This window comes from Dipteris shenzhenensis, chromosome 8 (assembly GCF_047967505.1).
Source record: "Dipteris shenzhenensis isolate YYH24624 ecotype China chromosome 8, Dip_SZ_1.0, whole genome shotgun sequence".
Classification (NCBI taxonomy): domain Eukaryota; kingdom Viridiplantae; phylum Streptophyta; class Polypodiopsida; order Gleicheniales; family Dipteridaceae; genus Dipteris; species Dipteris shenzhenensis.
Window position 1 is genome coordinate 4,781,004 of NC_141603.1, and position 18,177 is coordinate 4,799,180.

Genomic DNA, 18,177 nt, shown 5'->3' on the forward strand with positions numbered 1-18,177 from the left:
CAGCAAATAGACCTAGAGATCCTATAATTACTACAAGCCTCAACAAAACAATTAGTCTATGGCTCATCGTACTGTATCCCAAGTACGTAGACCATTAGTCCTAGACAAGTGGCAAGAAGATATCCACCATAGTCGACTACTCAAAGGCAAGCATCGGCTACTTAGGCAATGCATAGCACACATCCCAAGCTATATGAGTGGCATAGCACTGAGCAACAGTAGCTACCACAAGAAAACTCATTGGAAAACAAGTAGCAAGGCGACTCAAAACCCAGACTCCAAATAGCCAGACCCGATGGCAAACTGCACAACCCTTCAATTACTCTAGTGAGCCATCCAACATAGTGCAATGCTTATTGGAGTAGCATGGTGACCAGATAGAGGCAACAAGATGAACAATGAAGCTTGTTTATTCATTGAGAAAGTGTCATTAAATAGACACTGGGTACATCCATAGGTTACATCATATGTGATCTCAATAGTAAGCATCTAGATCCATAATCATCTCCATGAATCTCTCAATCACACACCACACTCCTAGATTCACTCATTCACACCTACTAACTAACACATCATCAGTCACACCTAACTCAGGCACACCTACACACACACATGTGTTCACACGCTAAATCACATGATCACTCACAACCATAGACCTTGTTATGATCCATTACATCAATTTGTCCTTCATACCCCCCCACAAATTGATGAGCTCAACCCTAGCAGTAGTCATGGCTTGCCCACCTCTAGTGGCAACACACATGGTCCACAACCTAAACTCACTCTAGTTGCATCAGTAGTAGACTCATTTAGGCATCCTCATCCCAACATGATCTCACTCTAACTTTGGTCTCTTGGTTTACAATTGGGAGATAGACCATGACTATGCATGGGAAGTCCCGATAGGTCAAGGAACTCACACATAAAACTAACAATCATTTAAGGGGGACATCCCTGGGCAGAGAACCTTATTTACCACACAAAAAATCTACTTTGAAGATGTGGGGAAATTCCCCCCCTTGATGGCAATCTTTTTCAAGCGTCGTTTCCAAGCCACCATTGTATCAGACTCATAAACTTGCTTGTCCATTGCATTGTACTTGGTGTCGATGAAGCAAACCTTTCCTTCTTTGTGTATCTTCTTGATATACCAAAGCATAATCTTTTTGTCAATGTGAAGCAAAGTATCCAATTCTAGGCAAGGTCTTACAAGGGCAGCGTCTAATGCCATACAAGGTTTAACAAATAGATTTAAGCAAATGGAACTTGAGAAGTTATTCTTCAAGAGCACAATCATCATGTCATCCCCATATAGATGCAAAGAAGTTGCATACATCATAAGATATATTGCATAGACCACTAAGTCATCTCCAAACATTATGTATGCTACATCCTTATAGTCAATGTAGCCCTTCATCCAAACATATGACTAAAAGACCATGGTTTTCATAGTGATAATCAAATTTTTGACCATAAAATACTTCAGCATCCACTTATATGACAAACAGTCATCAATGCAAAGTCAAAGTAGCAAAGTAACCAAAGTTTTGAGCACATAACCATCAGTATTGCATATAACATGAGGAAGTAACCCAAATTGAACAGTCAAGAATTGGAGGATCAAATTCACACTATTGGAGTTGGCTTTTAGAGGGCTTTTAGCATGGAAAGGAAGCTCTATTACAAAGAACTTCCAGAGGCGAAATGTTGCGCTAGGTCGCCATAGCTAGAAGCTCAAAAGTCAACTGGTTTTTTGTCTATTTCTCTTCGAATACTAACGCATTTGGGCTCATACTTCAATAGCAAACTCCTCATAAGAGGCCCTGAAGGAGAATACACAGAAAGTTTGTCGGACTATCAGAGTGGCGGCATGGGCAGTGTAGGTTAAATTTCCCCAATTCCTCTAAACACAAAGTGCAACCTATCAAGGGGAATCTTCAGCTGAAAGGGCTCATGAAATGGTGCAGTAGAGAGGGAGAACGAGCTTAAGAAAAAATGGGTAGAAGAGGGAAGAATGGAAGAAGAAGGTGGAGGGTGAAGGGGAAGATGATGACGTGGCTCAAGGAGGTGTAGAATCCCATAGGATAGAATAGATGCATCTTGCAAGAGGTGTGAGAGCATAATGAAAGAAAGATGATAGTTCTCTATTTAGATTGTGAGAGAGAGGTCTCTCTCTTATAGAAAGGGGGAGAAGGTAATACCTTCCCTACATAAGTGGCAATCAGCCCCTACATCAATGGGAATCAATCCCTACATCAGTGGGATTGCCTGTCTTACATCATCACTTAGGTCACACACTAGACACATCATAGCACTTGATGTGCCTTTACAACACACACAAACACACATGTGACTCCCCTAGATGCACACATGCACCATAGAGCAAGCCCTTGATCATACTTATCCCAACATACCCTCCCTCAAGGGTTTGCCTCTTGCAGTGTCAAGGATACATCTAGTCTCATAGTTTCTCATGCCATCTCATGGTGGTCAAGGATAAATCTATGGCTAGGATCTCATGCTAGCAAGGGTTCCCAAGGGTGTGAGGTTCACAGAAATGGGATAGACAAAACACATATCACATGGTCTACATCATATGGTGACCAGAGGTGATTTACATAACATATTCTTTTTGGAGTACTACTCCAGGCAGAGAACCTCAAAATTTGACCAAGTGATGATGAACAAAAAAGACAAAGTGCCTAAGAAGCATAGTCTTTATTTTCTTCATTTGCTGATGGAGTTCTTCCTTCAGGCATATTTGCTTTGTTGTTGAAGTAGTCCTTCTTGTCTTTGATCAACAAATTAGCTTTTTCTTTTGTAGACTTCTTTCCATTCACAACATTCCATATCTTCTTTTTCATAAGCATAAACTTGGCTTTTGTTTGCCAAGTATGGAAACTAGTTCCATTAAACTTATCAAAAAAGGTCTTAGCTTCCATGGCAAGGTCTTACCCGAGGGTAGTATCTAGTTCCTTACAAGTAAAAATATGAGCAATAAAAAATAATCCTTTAAAGCATTTAGAGTAGCAAAGACTTGTAGCCAAATTCCATACTACAAATCATAATGAAAATGATGCTTTCACTTGCATGCTTCATAGAGGTGGCTAAATGAAAGTATTCCAAGCAAATCTAGGTATAGCAGCTTAAAGTAAAGTTGTAGCCATAGTTGTATTGATGCTATTCAACACTTTAAAACATCAGAAATGCTAAAGTAGCATCTAATGTAGCATCAAACTCACAACATTGTCAAAACTATCCAAAACAAAGACCAGAAATTAGAGGGTGCAATTCTCATAGCTCATACCTCTATTCAAGGGGAATTTTTATGCAGGAAGAAGGGCCTTATATAGATAAGGGCTACCAGCAAGGAGGGGCAAAATGTTGCACCAAGTTGCCATAGCTAGGCTTGAGAAGACAGACTGGTTTTTCATCATTTTCTCCTCCATCTCTTGTCCAAATGAGCTCAGATTTCAGGAACAGCTTGCCATTAGTGTCATCCAACACGGGCTCAGAGGAATTTGCAGATAGATAAGTACAGAGGTGGCATTGCATGAAATTTCATCAGAGAGTGTGATTGTTGGCGTTGCACGTACAGTCGAAATTTCTCTGAATGCTTGCAGCTAGAAGTTTGCCATATGTGAGGAGTTTGCAGCTCAAAGGGTTTGGGCAAAGGTCGCTTGAAGGCAGAGAACAGAGCTCTCAAAGATTTTGGAAAGAAGGAGGAAAAATGGAGAAGATGAAGAAGCTTGTAGTTTATGCTAGAGATAGCATCTAATGCTAGGCTAGGCTAGATCTAGAACCTAAAGCTTTGATACCAAGTGTAGAATCCCATAGGATAGAATAGATGCATCTTGCAAGAGGTGTGAGAGCACAATGAAAGACGATAGTTCTCTATTTAGATTATGAGAGAGAGGTCTCTCTCTTATACATAAGTGGCAATCAGCCCCTACATCAGTGGGAATCAATCCTTACATCAGTGGGATTGCCTTTGTCTTACATCATCACTTAGGTCACACACTAGACACATCATAGCACTTGATGTGCCTTTACAACACACACAAACACACATGTGACTCCCCTAGATGCACACATGCACCATAGAGCAAGCCCTTGATCATACTTATCCCAACAGGAGGCTCAAGGAGAGAAGTATGGCTCTGATACCACATGTTGGAGTAGCATGGTGACAAGATAGAGGCAACAACATGAACAATGAAGCTTGTTTATTCATTGAGAGAGTGACATTATATAGACACTGGGTACATCCATAGATTACATCATATGTGAGCTCAATAGTGAGCATCTAGATCCACAATCATCTCCATGAATCTCTCAATCACACACCACACTCCTAGATTCACTCATTCACACCTACTAGTTAACGCATCATCAGTCACACCTAACTCAGGCACACCTACACACACACACACACACATGTTCACACACTCAATCACATGATCACTCACAACCATCTATACCTTGGTATGATCCATTACATCAATTTATCCTTCAATGCCAACCAACTCTATGCTCCACCGGCTTCATGGATGCAAACATAGAGGCATGCATCACAACACAAATGGAAGATGTCTTCAATGCTCATGACACACGACTGGCAACAAAGATCTAGCTTGCATCAATGTGCTACAAACAGTGTCTATGACCAATGACAAACTATCTCACAACAGACGTATTCTTGGGTCACTGTTGTGACACGTGGCAATGATATTCGAGTGCCATGTCATATGACTCCTATTCACATGCTTGGCTTGTTCTACTAATTGGCATCTGCCACCCCACCTTATCTTGCCACATCATCATTCTAGCTCACCTACCACATCAGCATGCTAACTCAACTACCACATCACTCACACTATGCCACAACACACTATCACGTCATCCTGCAACCTTAGCACTATATGTAGCACACACAATGTGCGCATAGGTGCCACCTTAGCAAAGTTCTCCACAGGCACAATCTTTCATATGAACACAATTGCCACATCATCATTTTCACACTTTTCTACCCCTCCACCTTGATCAAGAAGTATCTCTTGATCAAGGAAGAATTTGAGGGTGCTCCAAAAAGAAAAATTGCTCAATTTTTTGTGCTGTATGTGCTCGTCACATTCTGCAAAAAATTTTGGCACTTGTATCACAAACTTTTTAGCCTCAAAATCAAATCCACTTCTTGCACAAATTCAACCTCTTCATCGATGCATCCAACCCCGCACCTAAAAGGAACAAAAGAAAACGAACTATTTATTGCTTTTTATCGCTTGACGATTGGTCTAGCTCTAGATTATCGTAAATTAGTTCATTCATAGAGGATAAAAATCCAAAGCAACCAATCAAAGCAATGCCCAAAAATTCCCAAAAATTCCTACTTGGAGCCAGTTCCCATGCTCACATGTGGTTTATTACATGTCTTGAACCCTGATGTTCCACATCTCAATGAGCAGAATTTAGAGTGTTCAAAGGTATTGGTAGATTCTTTAGTGACATCATTTTGTTTTTCACTCACATGTCCTAATTGTAAAGCCTTATTGGCTACTTTTTAGCATCTATGCATGTTATTTTTAGCCTTATAAAGCCACTTGGCTATTCTTGGAATCTTTTGCCACACAAGCCTTATAATAGATTGGAATATATTGTAGTTTTATCTTCACCAATAGTTCACTTTGTACTTGATTCAAATAGCATTTTTTCACAGGTACTTTGAGTACTTTTATGCATCATGTCTACTACTAGCATCTTCAATTTGGAGGCATATACTAAATTGGACAACTCCAATTACAGCATATGGAAATACTGAATGGAGACCATTCTTATACTTTAGGACAAGTGGGAGTATGTCAATGGGTCTATACCCAGATCATCCAGTGAACTAGTAGCAACTTCCACCATTGCCACAACACAAGTAGAAGGGTCTATACTTGTACCAACAGTGCCACATCTATAATAGATCCTGCCATTACCCAAGCGTAGGCAAAATGGGACAAGAATGAAGAATATGCATATCATTTAATCAAAATGTACAATATTTCATTCTTGGATAGCTCAACACAATGAAGACATCCAAAGAAGCATGGGATATGATCCCAATCTTCATGAGCTATGCTACTTTTCACGTCTAATATCTCCTTTTTGAAGGCATCCACACAAGTTGCATAAGCTAAGGCTCAACCACACAAAGCATCTTTTGCTCTGATGGCGGGATTCTACAAAAATCCATCCTAGCATTCCTAGGGGTAGTAACCCAGCAAGGTAGTGATGGTCTCACCAATGTGGTAGAAAGAACTACCATCAATGCCATAAATCTAGGTAGCACCGAGTTCGATTTGGTCACTAGTGAAGGAGGAGGAGAGGACATAGCCACAGAAGAGGATGAGCTGAAAGAGTAGGGAGTCAAAGTTATGGAGGAGGCGGCAAGAAGTAGTTTGTGGGGGTGTCATTTGTAGATGGAGCAACATGACTAGACCAATGGTGGTGGTGGTGTCTTGAAAGGAAATGAAGGTGGGATATGTGATTTTGGTCAAACTATTTGTGGATAGCATGGTGGTGGGCAATTTATAAAGGCATGTGGTTGGTGGCTTTCATCCCCCTCATATCGAATCTTTTTGGTCCCAAAATATTTGAGATCATCTACAACCTTCTCATCCTCATCTTTCTATTGGGATCCTTCCTCTTCCTCCTAGAAAGCTTCCTACATGACCAAGAGGTTGACAAGGATGACTCTAGGAGTTGCACTAATACCGCTTTGTCTTTATCGTCATGGCTACCATCTCTGCCTTGGGCTTCCTATAACCTGACTGTAGGTTGGCGCTCAAGAGGAGGAACTTCTACTAGAGCATTCAATAGGCCGAGATTTAGAGCATTCAATACTCCAAGCTTGCCAGGCAATGGTGCCTTTCCTCCTCCTCCTTCTCATCTTCATGCAGTCACCCAAATTGTTTGTGTGATCTTTGGCACTTGAGTTGAGGGAGTTATGGCCCAAGCACTCAAATGGATACCCCATATGGATTCTTGACAAATTGGGTGGTGCATTAAAGAGATAGAGAGAGAGAGAGAGAGAGAGAGAGAGAGAGAGATGTAATGGTAGAAAAAATATTTTTCCCAAATAAACTCTCATTTTGAAAATTTCTTAAAAGCCTCAAATCTTCTTGAATTTCCTTGAAATTCAAGGCAACCTATGATCCTAACTTTGAGATCTAGCGGAGTGGGTCTCTAACCCATCATAGATGGGCCATGCGAATCTTTCTATATATAGGGATAGAGAAGATTTGGCAAGTGAAAACGATGCTTTTGTAGTGGGTGTCCCCCCTATATAGTTCTTATGGAGTTCTATTCCTCTTCTTTTTTTTTGGGGTTATTTTTTCATGTCTTTCATTTAAGCGCATGTACAATGTATATGTGTACGCCTATAAGTAATCCAAATCCTTGATTGTGCTGAATGGAGCCATGTAATCAATATTCGATTATCATGCAAGGAGTAATATTTATGGGTTTTTGCCATTTTGTACATTTCCTTGATTTGTGTGTATATAATACTTTTTAATGAATTGTTTGCTTTCACAATGCAAGTAAATCCAATATACCCATGCATGTTATAATCAATAAAGAGTGCTTTTATTTTTCACTTGTCCATATTTTATTAGCTAGGCCCGGTTATCTTCTGCCCGGCTCTACATGTACATCCGAAGTGGAAGAAGATTGGGCAGATCTCCTACTCAACGCAATAGTTTGGTCTTCTCAGTCTTCGACAGACAGGCTCGAAATAATTAGTTGGGTGAAGCTGTGCGTTTTCAAAAAGTCTAAGGGCCAAAAAATGCCTTGAGTTCTCCCAAGCAAAGGCCTTTGACGCATCCAATGCTTCGTGTTTTCTGCCCTTGCTTGGCCTTAGACCCGATGGTGGAAATTGGTCTTTGGTCTTTTTTAACAAGGAGTCATTCAACAAGGATTCAAGCTTCTTGTGTAAAGATTGCTATGAAACACATCATCTTCTTGTGTATGATAGAAATTTAATCCTTGGGTGAAAATAATATTGCTTCTATCATTACATTGTACTTAGATGTAGGGGCTTTAAAGCTTTGGTAGATCTCTAGTGAATTGTGGTATATTAAACTTCTGATGTCCAAGACTACCTACTTGACTTCATCTGTATCTTGACCCAATGCTTGCCTTCATCTCTATCTTCATTGTAGCTCTAGCCTATACATCTTATTCTACAACTCTATAGCTTTGTATGTAACTTCACTCTACAACTCTATAGCTTCGTCTGTAACTTCACTCTAATATATCCTCAAATTTTATTAGCACTGACTCTCCTAGAGACAGTGCTTTAGGATTGAGTTGAGTGGGAGTTTTGTGATTATTCTTAGTTTTTAAGGAATTTTTATTAGGACTTTCTAAAATTTTTAACCTCTACTTTTAGATGGTTGTTGGTTTTTCAACTTTTAGCTTGTGTGTGGCTCTTGGCTTTTCAGCTTTTAGCTTGTGTATGCTTTTCACCCCCCTCAAACATGAAACATGGCTATAAGTCAATTTAGGGGCTCTAATCTCCCTCCATGCTTGAGCTCTCCCTAGAACAATTACCTTGGTTTCCAAGACTTTAAGTCACTTCAAGCTTTCCGATGGCTCATCCAAGTCTTGCGTGTTCGCTTGTGAGCAAAGTGCTAAAGCCGATACGCCTATTATTTGAAGCCATTGCCTAGGACAAAAATTGCTATCCAAAAAGCCATTTACCAAAAAAGCAAGTCCGCCTGTAAAAAAAAAAAAAACCCATTTTTGTGTTGAAAGGGCTTTATGTTAACCAAATGGGCTCTATGCCTACCTAGCGGGCTTTATGCATGTCGATGAAGAGATTGTCATCTATTGGATCTGTTTATAAAAATAAAGCCAAAACAACCCCTAGAAAGTTGACATCAAAACTTTGCAAGTATCATTCGTAAAACCTTCAAGGAAAAATAACGCTAATTTACCTTTCAATTTAAAATTACACTTTATATTTTAAAAAAAGCAATGGCTTTGCAATCAATGTGAGAGCATGCAAATAACTATAGAACCTTGGCAAAGCCTAATGGATCTTGCGAGTCCTCAAAGCGTTTCTTTTTTATTATTTCATACTAAATCGACAGTGTCTAAAGACCTATAAAACCCACAAGTTGAAGCTAAGTGCTTTCATGCATACATGCAACCTTGTTTGGGTATGTGATATGGATACTTTCATAGTCATGTCAACTAGCAACTCCTCCCTAGATCTTTTGAAAACTTTTGCAATAGACAAACACATTTAGCAACTCCACCTTTCCCCATAAAATCAATAACATCATATACTCATTAAGATATAAAGAGCAATCACCAATTACCAATCCAAAGAAGCAAGCTATCATCACCTTTTTAAAAGAGCAATTAGTTAACACTACTTGGTAAGGCATTGAATGCTTTATGAGAGTTTGAAACTTTTCAAGGAACGACCATATGCACCCTTATTTCCCTTAAGGCCTTGTGACATTGTGATAGCTCGAGGAAATCCAAAATTTAATTGCGAATGATGGCATGTGGTCCCAAATTTTCCCACAAGACCCATGAGCTCCCAAAAAACCACTTGCATTTGAGGGTTGAAAATGACATCTCAAAAAGTATGATATTTCACATGGGAAATAAGATTCCCTTTTCTGAAATCCTATTGATTAGTTTCTCATCTCTCTCTCCCCTATTCACTCTAATCTACCCAATTAATCCTCCCCAATTCTTCCTTTCAACATGCTTAGGTTAATTTAGCATCGCGACAAGAGAAATTAATTAATGGAAGGGAATTTTCACGCTGAGTACATCAATGTATGGGGGACATGTCAGTCGGGCTTTAGAGTTGTGGATAAAGCTGGGTTGCGTCAGTTAAATCGCTCTATGGTTGATGGTATATGATTTTTGCATGTGATCCTACAACTTTTGTAATTCGTGTGAGTCTGTTCACCATTCTGTACACAAAGCTGTCAAAAGTACCTTGCAGGCAGGTACTACAACTACTGGGAAGAACTAGCCAATGCTACGGAAAAAAAAAGCTCAGAGCGGCAACTCGAGAAGCCAAATTAACAGAGATAATATTGCATGTCTTGTTCACCCGTACGTATTTGATTGCCTCCATAACAAGGCTATGGCGGGGAAGATAACGCACGACACAACAAACTTCACGAATTGCCCCAAGATGCCAATGTCAGATCGCTCTTAGGAAGACCATCGTATGCGTCTAGACACTCGAGTAAATGTCAAGTAAGACCTTGGATCCAAGGCCCATGGTCCAAATTAGAATCCTATCGTCCTCTGAACCTTTTACATGATGAATGGCAAGAAAGGTTGGAAAGACAAGCTTAGATCTGGATCACTGTGGACCTTCTCCAGTTCATACATTCTGTGACTCAGAGAAGCATGCCAAGCAAAGACAGATGCCCTTTATGAGGAGCCATACCACGTTCTGCGCCGTGTGGCAAATAGCAGCTCGTACCGGAGTTATTTTGCAACATTTAGCTGAAAATCCTTTCAGCACCCATCGAGTGTAAGAAAGGGAGACGCAAGGCGGTGCATGTCCGCTAGCTAGGACCCCCCTTCTTGAAGAATTTCCCCCCTTGCAGCCCAATACCTGTTCCTGCAAGGCTCATAGACAGAAGAGACTTGGTATCTGGGCGCCATTTGAGTTCTTTAAGAGTGCAGAATTGGAGAGCGAGGGCAGGGCTGATTTCTGAGTCTTTGATGCTATTGCAATACACCACTCGCAGAGCTTGGAGGTCCTTCCACGCCAGAACCACAGCCTCTAATCCAGCTGCTGTCAGAGGAGAGCAGCCCTCTAAAGCAAGCAGCTTCACTCGCCTGCAAAAAGGAAAATCCCATCAGGCACTCGTGCAATGCAACACTGTTAATTCAAGCTCGGTGTTTCACGAAGACTTTAAGGAATGCAGCTCAATGTCTTATCTTGTCATCCAAGTTCTAAGCAATGCAATGCGTACTCACTCTAAGGCAAGCTTTCCTGCAATAGGCAATGCAATTCACTATCACGCAAGATTCGATTGCAACAAGCAATGCAACTCACCCTGATGTAAGCATTTTGCAATGTGCAATGCAATATCATGCAAAACTTCAAGCAACGAAATTCATTGCCTTACGCAACTTACGATCAGGTAAATTCCCTTCGAAGCTTTTAATTCACTGTCGAGCAAGCTTTTGAGCAATATGGCATGCCATTCTCCCTCATGCAAGCTTTTACAATTGCAATGGAACTCACTGTGACGCAAAAGAAATTGGACCATGCCACGCATTCTCAAGCAAAGCTTTCACGTGCTACATAGGCAAGGCGACTCACCTGCAGGCTGCTGCTGCACTGAATGTTATATCCTCCAGACCCCAGCAGTCTTGAAGCTCGAGCTCTCTGATATTCATGCCCACATGCATGAGGGCATGGAATCCGGCTTCGTCCCTGAGTTCACAGCGCACGAATTGGAGACGTTCGAGTGCCACACACAGCCCAAGATGCTCCAATGGCCCTGGAACAGGGTCGACCTGCTTGCAATTCTCGAGACGCAGGGTCTTGAGGCAGCTGCAGAAGGACAGGGCAGCCACCCAGCCTTCGTAGAAGCCTCGGTTCGACAGAGTCAGCTCCTCCAGCATCAAGCAGCATTGGCCGATGGCTGCAATCCCGTCGTAGCTGGCTTCGCATCCGCTCAAGTCCAGCTTCACCAGACGGTTGCAACTGCGAGCTAGGATGGTGAGACCGATGTCGGTGAAGGTGCAATGGTAGAATCCGTTCACCGAGCCAACGAGACGCAGGATCTGCAGGTTCTTGCAAGCGGAAATGGAGCTAAGAGAGTCATCGGTACACTGGTGAAGCTCTAGATCCTGCAGGGTGGGGCAATTCTGGGCGATGTAGGAGAGACCCTCATCCGCAGAAGAAGGCTCATCCAGGTCCTCAGAGTCGGAGTCAACAGATTTCTTGGCGATGGGGACGAGGGAGGCTTCGAGGGGGTCGTTGAGAAGGGGAAAACCATTAGCGGCATTGAAGCGGTGGGGAGGGGAGTGTTTGCGGACGTCGACGAGGCAGAGTTTCTGGAGGGCGGGGAAGGAATGAGCGAGGGAGCGGAGGCCGCGGAGGAGGGAGGAAGGAGGAAGTTGATGGGATTGGATGAAGTGGAGGATGGAGGGGGGGTCGAAGGCGAGGGGGGGGAGGGGGAGGGAGAGGCAGTGATGGGCGAAGAGGATCAAGGTCGAAGTCGAAGAAGAGGAAGCTGAGGAGTGGGGGAGGCACGCAGGCGAGAGATCCACGTGCGTGAGGTTGGGGAACCTGGCGGCCATTCTTCCGCTCTCCACGAAGCTCCATTCCTTGACCACAATCGAGCGCTTCAGCTGCCCTTGTATCCTCAGCCATCTCTTGCACACCTCCGAACATGGATATGGCTTCCCTTCCACCTTCCCTAATATCCTCACCAGCACCGGCTCTTCCAAACTCGCCGTCGCATCCATCGCCACTGCTCCTCCTCCCTTGCACCGATCGATCTTGTTCCCCAGTCCCTTCCCTCTCGTCGCCCGCCCCGCCTGCTGCTGCTGCTGTTGCATCTTGCCACTGCATTCCTCCCTCGCCGACTGATGGATCCCCGATCGCCCAATGATTATTGCGCCGCACTTACTCCGTCCTCCCCGACGGATTTTACCGTCACAATTTCTCGATCACGCGCTGTTTGCCAGATCTCGGACGACGCCGTATCTCTTGCGCGCTCTCTCTCTTTTCCTCCACACATTTCGATCGTTTACAACAAACCGAAAGAGCTCATGCCCAATTCGTTTCTACCTCTCTCTCCCCCAAATGTCCCCCCTGCTCTCTCTCTCCTACCCTATCTGTCTCCGACGATGAAGGCCAAAGCCGTCTCTTCCACACGTCTTGTGGACGCTCAGGTATACTTTTCGAACTTAAAGCAGCCCCCTTTTCTACCTCCCACTCCCTCACCTTAACGTCCTCACCAAATGCCTTCCACACGGTTGCTTGTCCATCAAATTTCTCTTTAATCGTCGAGCAGATCTTAGCTGGCGCTGCTCACCTCTGTTTGTACAACGGGATTGGAATTGGACAAGAAATGCAATATTTGCACACTCTTGCAAGTTGGCTCCTATCCCACTTCTCAAGAAACCTCCACGCGCATGTGTGCGTTCATCACTCAAATCAATGATGAAACTCACGGCACCTCAGAAGCACTAGGGCATGATGTGCAAGGATGATAGTGATGACAGGCAGCGTCCGGAAGAGGGCAGGCCCTCCCAAGGCACTTCCCCACCCTGGCCTCGCCAGGGTGGCGGAAGGGCAAACGTGCAGCCAACTGCTGCGTATCAAATGCTATCTTATCTTATAACTAAGACAATGGAAGAAAGGAGTCGGATCTACTTCTCCACCACAGCCCTAATTTCTAAGAGGGCATTCCCGCGAGGGCGTCAGTGCCAAGGAATCGGCAGAAATGCTTGGATGCTGCACCATTCCTACCTTGAATGCCACGCTCATTTTTGGCGTCTCAGTGCGCCGTTGGAGACAGGAACTGGCACTCTCCAACTGGGCATTTCGGCGCCCACTTCATTTCAACTTGCCTAGCCGATGGTTGAATGCCTTCTCTAACCCCAAAGCAACATGTAGCCAAAGGAATGAAGGTGTCCAGGTTCACGCGTGAGCTATGGGATATCATGCATCCCATCTTCCATAGAGAGCGATGTGTGGATCCAACTGCTGATGTGTTCGACTCTTGTGCAGTCGATATGTGGATCTCAATTTACTAGAAGCACATAAGCATACCTTTCCTTGGACTCTTCAATATATCTCTGCTCTTTGCATGGAGGCCCTAAGGAGCAAATACCACCAAGATCTCATTTGGATGTACCCACCTTTGAGGTTGATGATTTTTTTGATGTGGAAGGGTACGTTGTGGGCGATGGGAAAACCTCATCCGTCCAAGAGGGGGAATGTTCGGTAGGTGCACTCGTCATCGTGGGAGGACACAGTTTCAGAGAGTATGTAGTGGGAGATGGTGGTTTTGCTCTTTTGCCTTGGCTTATGATACCGTACAGGCGAGATTGTTTGGTTCGTGACCTGAGACGATGGAAATTCAATTTTCTTCTATCTACGACACACATTGTTGCACACCTTTGGGCGTCTGAAGAACACTTGGAAGATCTTGATGGACCCATTCCAAAATCCAGATGTGGCATGCCTTCCGAAGCTCATTCATGCATGTTGCATCCTTATCAACCTAACCTTAGACTATGATGAGGAAATGATGAAGTTCCTAAGCTTGATATGAATGATCCGTTAATAAAGAACATGAATGTTGCTTATGCTGTGGATGAGGACTCGCCAGAGGCATCACACATGCGAGATTCGTTGATGGAGTATGTTGCTTCCAGTAATCCAGATTGAGGATGTTGTGCTAGATGTTTGTTTTGAGGCTGGGCCTTATGTAATCGTGCACCATTCTCTTGCCAAGTTTTGGTATCTTGTGTGTCATTAATGGTTGAAGGTGTCTCTTGTATGATTTAAATGTTGTTGTGGTCCTTAAACCTCTACTAAGTGATGTAAGTGTATCTATATAGTTTACTAAAAATTTACCTTAGTGTATACACAAATGTATACATTAAACTATAGGTCTATACCAAACAGTAGTTGCAAGTAAATCGGAGTTAGATTACTATAGGTCTCTACAATACAAACGTTTTGGGACCAAATTTTGATCGCAAACAGAGACGCGGCTAAACATACTATAAACAAGGACGCGGTTGAGAGACGGTATAATTGTCGCCTTCATATATGTGTCACCCACGGACGAAACTTTGATAAGCATGGAACGAGCTTTGCAGGACCATGGAAGGATGGGAGAAGGAGGTGTGTAGCACCAATAGTGGAACAGTGGGAGAAGGAGGATGGTTGTGAGCAGGCGCATACAACAATGGGAGAAGGTGGGCTGACCGGTTGGTACACAAGCCATTGCAGGTTGCCTCTGACAGAGGTGGGTTGATTAGGCGCAATGGCGACATGCAAGAACAGTGATTTTGGGCCTAGGATGCAAGCAATGTGTATGATGGAATGGTTTTGGCTCATCAAAGTTAGGCTGTTTACAAACTGCTAACTTGCCCGCTTGCCAGCCAAAAATGCAGGGGCGTTTTGCTACATGGGAAGGCTCGATTGGCCTCTAAAGTCAGGCAACCTACCCCAACTTGGGTAGCCAAGACCCCTTGGCCAAGGGCTTAGGCCGAGGGTTTCTCCTTCAAAACATTAAAGACACTTTGAGGTGGTTGGTCTTGAACACTATGTAAGCACCCCTGCCCGCCAAGAGCCATATTATTCAAGCTTCGGCGGGCTTCCATGTGTAAACAACCTTTATAGTGTCATCAAGAGTGATGACCCCCTCGGTTTAGAGGGTATTCCTACATGCCCACTTGGCCCGTTCAATGGGCGTCTGCATGGGCGTCTGCATGCCAAGGTACCTACTCCTTTTATACTAATTTCTAACGTTGGGCCAAGTCAAATATTAAGCCCTTTAGTAAAGAATAAGGTAGAAAAGACCAATGGCCCATAACGTTTAAGTGTGATCAATTCAAGTATGTTGCCCACTTTCTAGAGCTTGATCATCATGTGCTTTATACGGTCTATGTGCTAGGATAGAGTCCAAATATGGAAGAACATCACTCACTTTATGGTATTATTAGGTTATGGTCATGGATACGACAATTCACATATTAGATGCCAAATTCTTCCAGTGGTGGTATGCATAGTACATGATCTTATTTTGTCCATATAATGAAGACAACTAACCTAATCTATCTACTACGACAGGCTAGAGACATGCTCCGCTAGGTCTCAAAGTTGCAATCATCTATTGTGTTTAATAAAATTTAAGGTTTCATTTTTAAATCTCAAACTTTAAGAAATTTATGAAAAACATATACATACATACCAATGCACGTGCACGCTCACACACACACTTAAAACACTAAATCAATATCTTATAAACTCTCTCTCCTTTATCATATATATATGTATGTATGTATGTATTTATGTATACACATATATATATCTACATAAATACACACACACACACACACATACATAAATCTCTCTCTCTCTCTCTCTCTCTATATATATATATATATATATGTATATGTATAAAGCTCCAAGGTCAAAATACTAACTTGGAGCAAGAATAGTATTTCTAACCCTAGAGAAAATTCACACTATATGTTAGGTGAAACGGTATTTTAATGGTGGAGCTGAAAAAGATCTATCATAGTGTTAACTAATTTAGTCCTCTTTGTCTCTTGTGTTTTTCTACCTCAGCTTGTTGCCCTACATCGATGCCCTTTTTAAATGTTGATGCAAAAAATGAGTAAAGCCTCCTACTCTCTCTCTCTCTCTCTCTCTCCCCCCCCCTTGCACCCCCCCTACTCATTTAAATATTTGTATATATATATATTGTATATTTTCTAATGATTTGTATATATTTATATGTTTATGTAACTCTCTGTGTGTGTGTGTGTGTGTGTGTGTGTGTGTATCTCTCCCCTCCCCCCCTTGCCCCCCTCTCATTTAAATATTTGTATATATATAAATTTTTATATTTTGTAATTATTTGTAATATTTATATATTTATGGAAATATCTCTCTCTCTCTCTCTCTCTCTCTCTCTCTCTCTCTCTCTCTCTCTCTCTCTCTATATATATATATATATATATGTGGCTCTCTCCCTACCCTTGTGCACTCTCTCTTCTCTCTCGCTCTTAGGTGCTGCGTGTCTTCTCAAGGCGATGATGGGAGCTCCAAAGTTTGTGGGAGCTGACGGTCAGCTTACCATGTCGGCCTACATTATCATGCCAGCGGCTATGTTGGCTAATGCACCATGTAGGTCTTTTGCTTGGCTCGCATGACACGTGTACACTGCACTAGCACTGTGCCGTGTGCTACTCCACTAAGCAATCTACCACTACACGTCACACCCCACTCCCTCCCACCTATTTGCCATGATTGAATGCATTTAATCCACGCAATTGAGGCATTTATTCCCATAGTCTGCCCCTACCCCACTATTGCTGACTCTACTTGCACTGCCCCACGTGGCATGTCGTGTCTTTGCCCCCTTCCTTCTACCTCTTTGATGCCTCCCGCCATGTGGCGGCCTCTCCCTCCACTCCCCAAACCCCTCCTTCTCTCCGTGAGCCTCATCCCAACTGCTCCTCTCCTCATACCTTCCCGTGCCAACCCCCTCTGAACCTATGTGATGCAACCCCCTCTCGTCCTCTAGCGGTGTAAATGTCGCCACTCCTCTCCACTCCCTCCAAACCTCTAGAATTCCTCTGCCAGACCTCCCGCAAACCTCCCTCTTCTCATGTACGGGATTAGTCTCCATATAGAATAGAATAGAAACCTACCACTTCTACATCCACCATATTTTTGTGTCTTTATATATTTTTCTATGGGCTAATTTCTATAGTTGCTTAATGGTAGCACTCTTTGAGCTAGATCCCATCGTTAGTACTTTAAAAGGACATAAGAAATTTTGAGTTCCTCTCATTGTCACTAGGACATCCAAGGTCCCAATTTGATGTCATGACCATGTAGACAAAGGTTGAGCTTCCCATAAACACCACCATGTATATCACACACATGCATATGCATACCTACACATGAAAACACACACACGCACGCATGCACATATGTGTGCACACACACATGCACACACACATGCATGCACGTGCACACACACACACACACACACACACATACACACATACACACACATCCATGCACACATGTGCATGTCATTACATAGCCATGCATAAAAGTCCTAATTCTATTTGGCAATCCCATCACTATTTTAGTGATTGCTTGGTTATCATCATAATATTCCAAAATAGTAATTTGTTGCTACTCCCTCTTAGATCATCCCCTATATTAATGCCTTTTTCCTTAGCCAATTTCCTTAATGCTCTTGACCACATAAGAATATTGAGAGCACGTCTCCCTTTTCTCAAGAATGTGAATAAGAAGTTTCATCTTTCATATTGGCCACATCTTGCTCATGTAGCCATTTCTATTTTTAATGTATTATTTGTTACAAAACATGTGAAGGTACCCCCTCTTAATGAATTCATGTGTTG

The 18,177-nt window shown here is 42.8% G+C and overlaps 1 protein-coding gene across 1 annotated transcript; it reads right to left on the bottom strand.

Annotated features, from left to right (window-relative positions):
* Positions 1-10,084: 10,084 nt before the first annotated feature.
* LOC147899002 (F-box protein At5g51370-like) lies at positions 10,085-13,384 on the bottom strand. The gene is made up of 2 exons (XM_087378570.1): positions 11,360-13,384; positions 10,085-10,869 (listed from the first exon to the last, which is right to left on the bottom strand). Exons 1-2 carry the CDS (start codon positions 12,604-12,606, stop codon positions 10,593-10,595), a joined length of 1,524 nt encoding a protein of 507 aa, XP_087234696.1. The 5' UTR covers positions 12,607-13,384; the 3' UTR covers positions 10,085-10,592.
* Between the last annotated feature and the right edge of the window lie 4,793 nt (positions 13,385-18,177).

What these genes read in the sequence shown, in the direction of transcription:
- LOC147899002 (XM_087378570.1), bottom strand. Translation starts at nt 12,606, where the DNA reads ATGCAACAGCAGCAGCAGCAGGCGGGGCGGGCGACGAGAGGGAAGGGA. An exon ending in AGTGCAGCAGCAGCCTGCAG is followed by an intron (nt 10,870 to 11,359) that starts GTGAGTCGCCTT and finishes TCCTTTTTGCAG; the next exon opens with GCGAGTGAAGCTGCTTGCTT.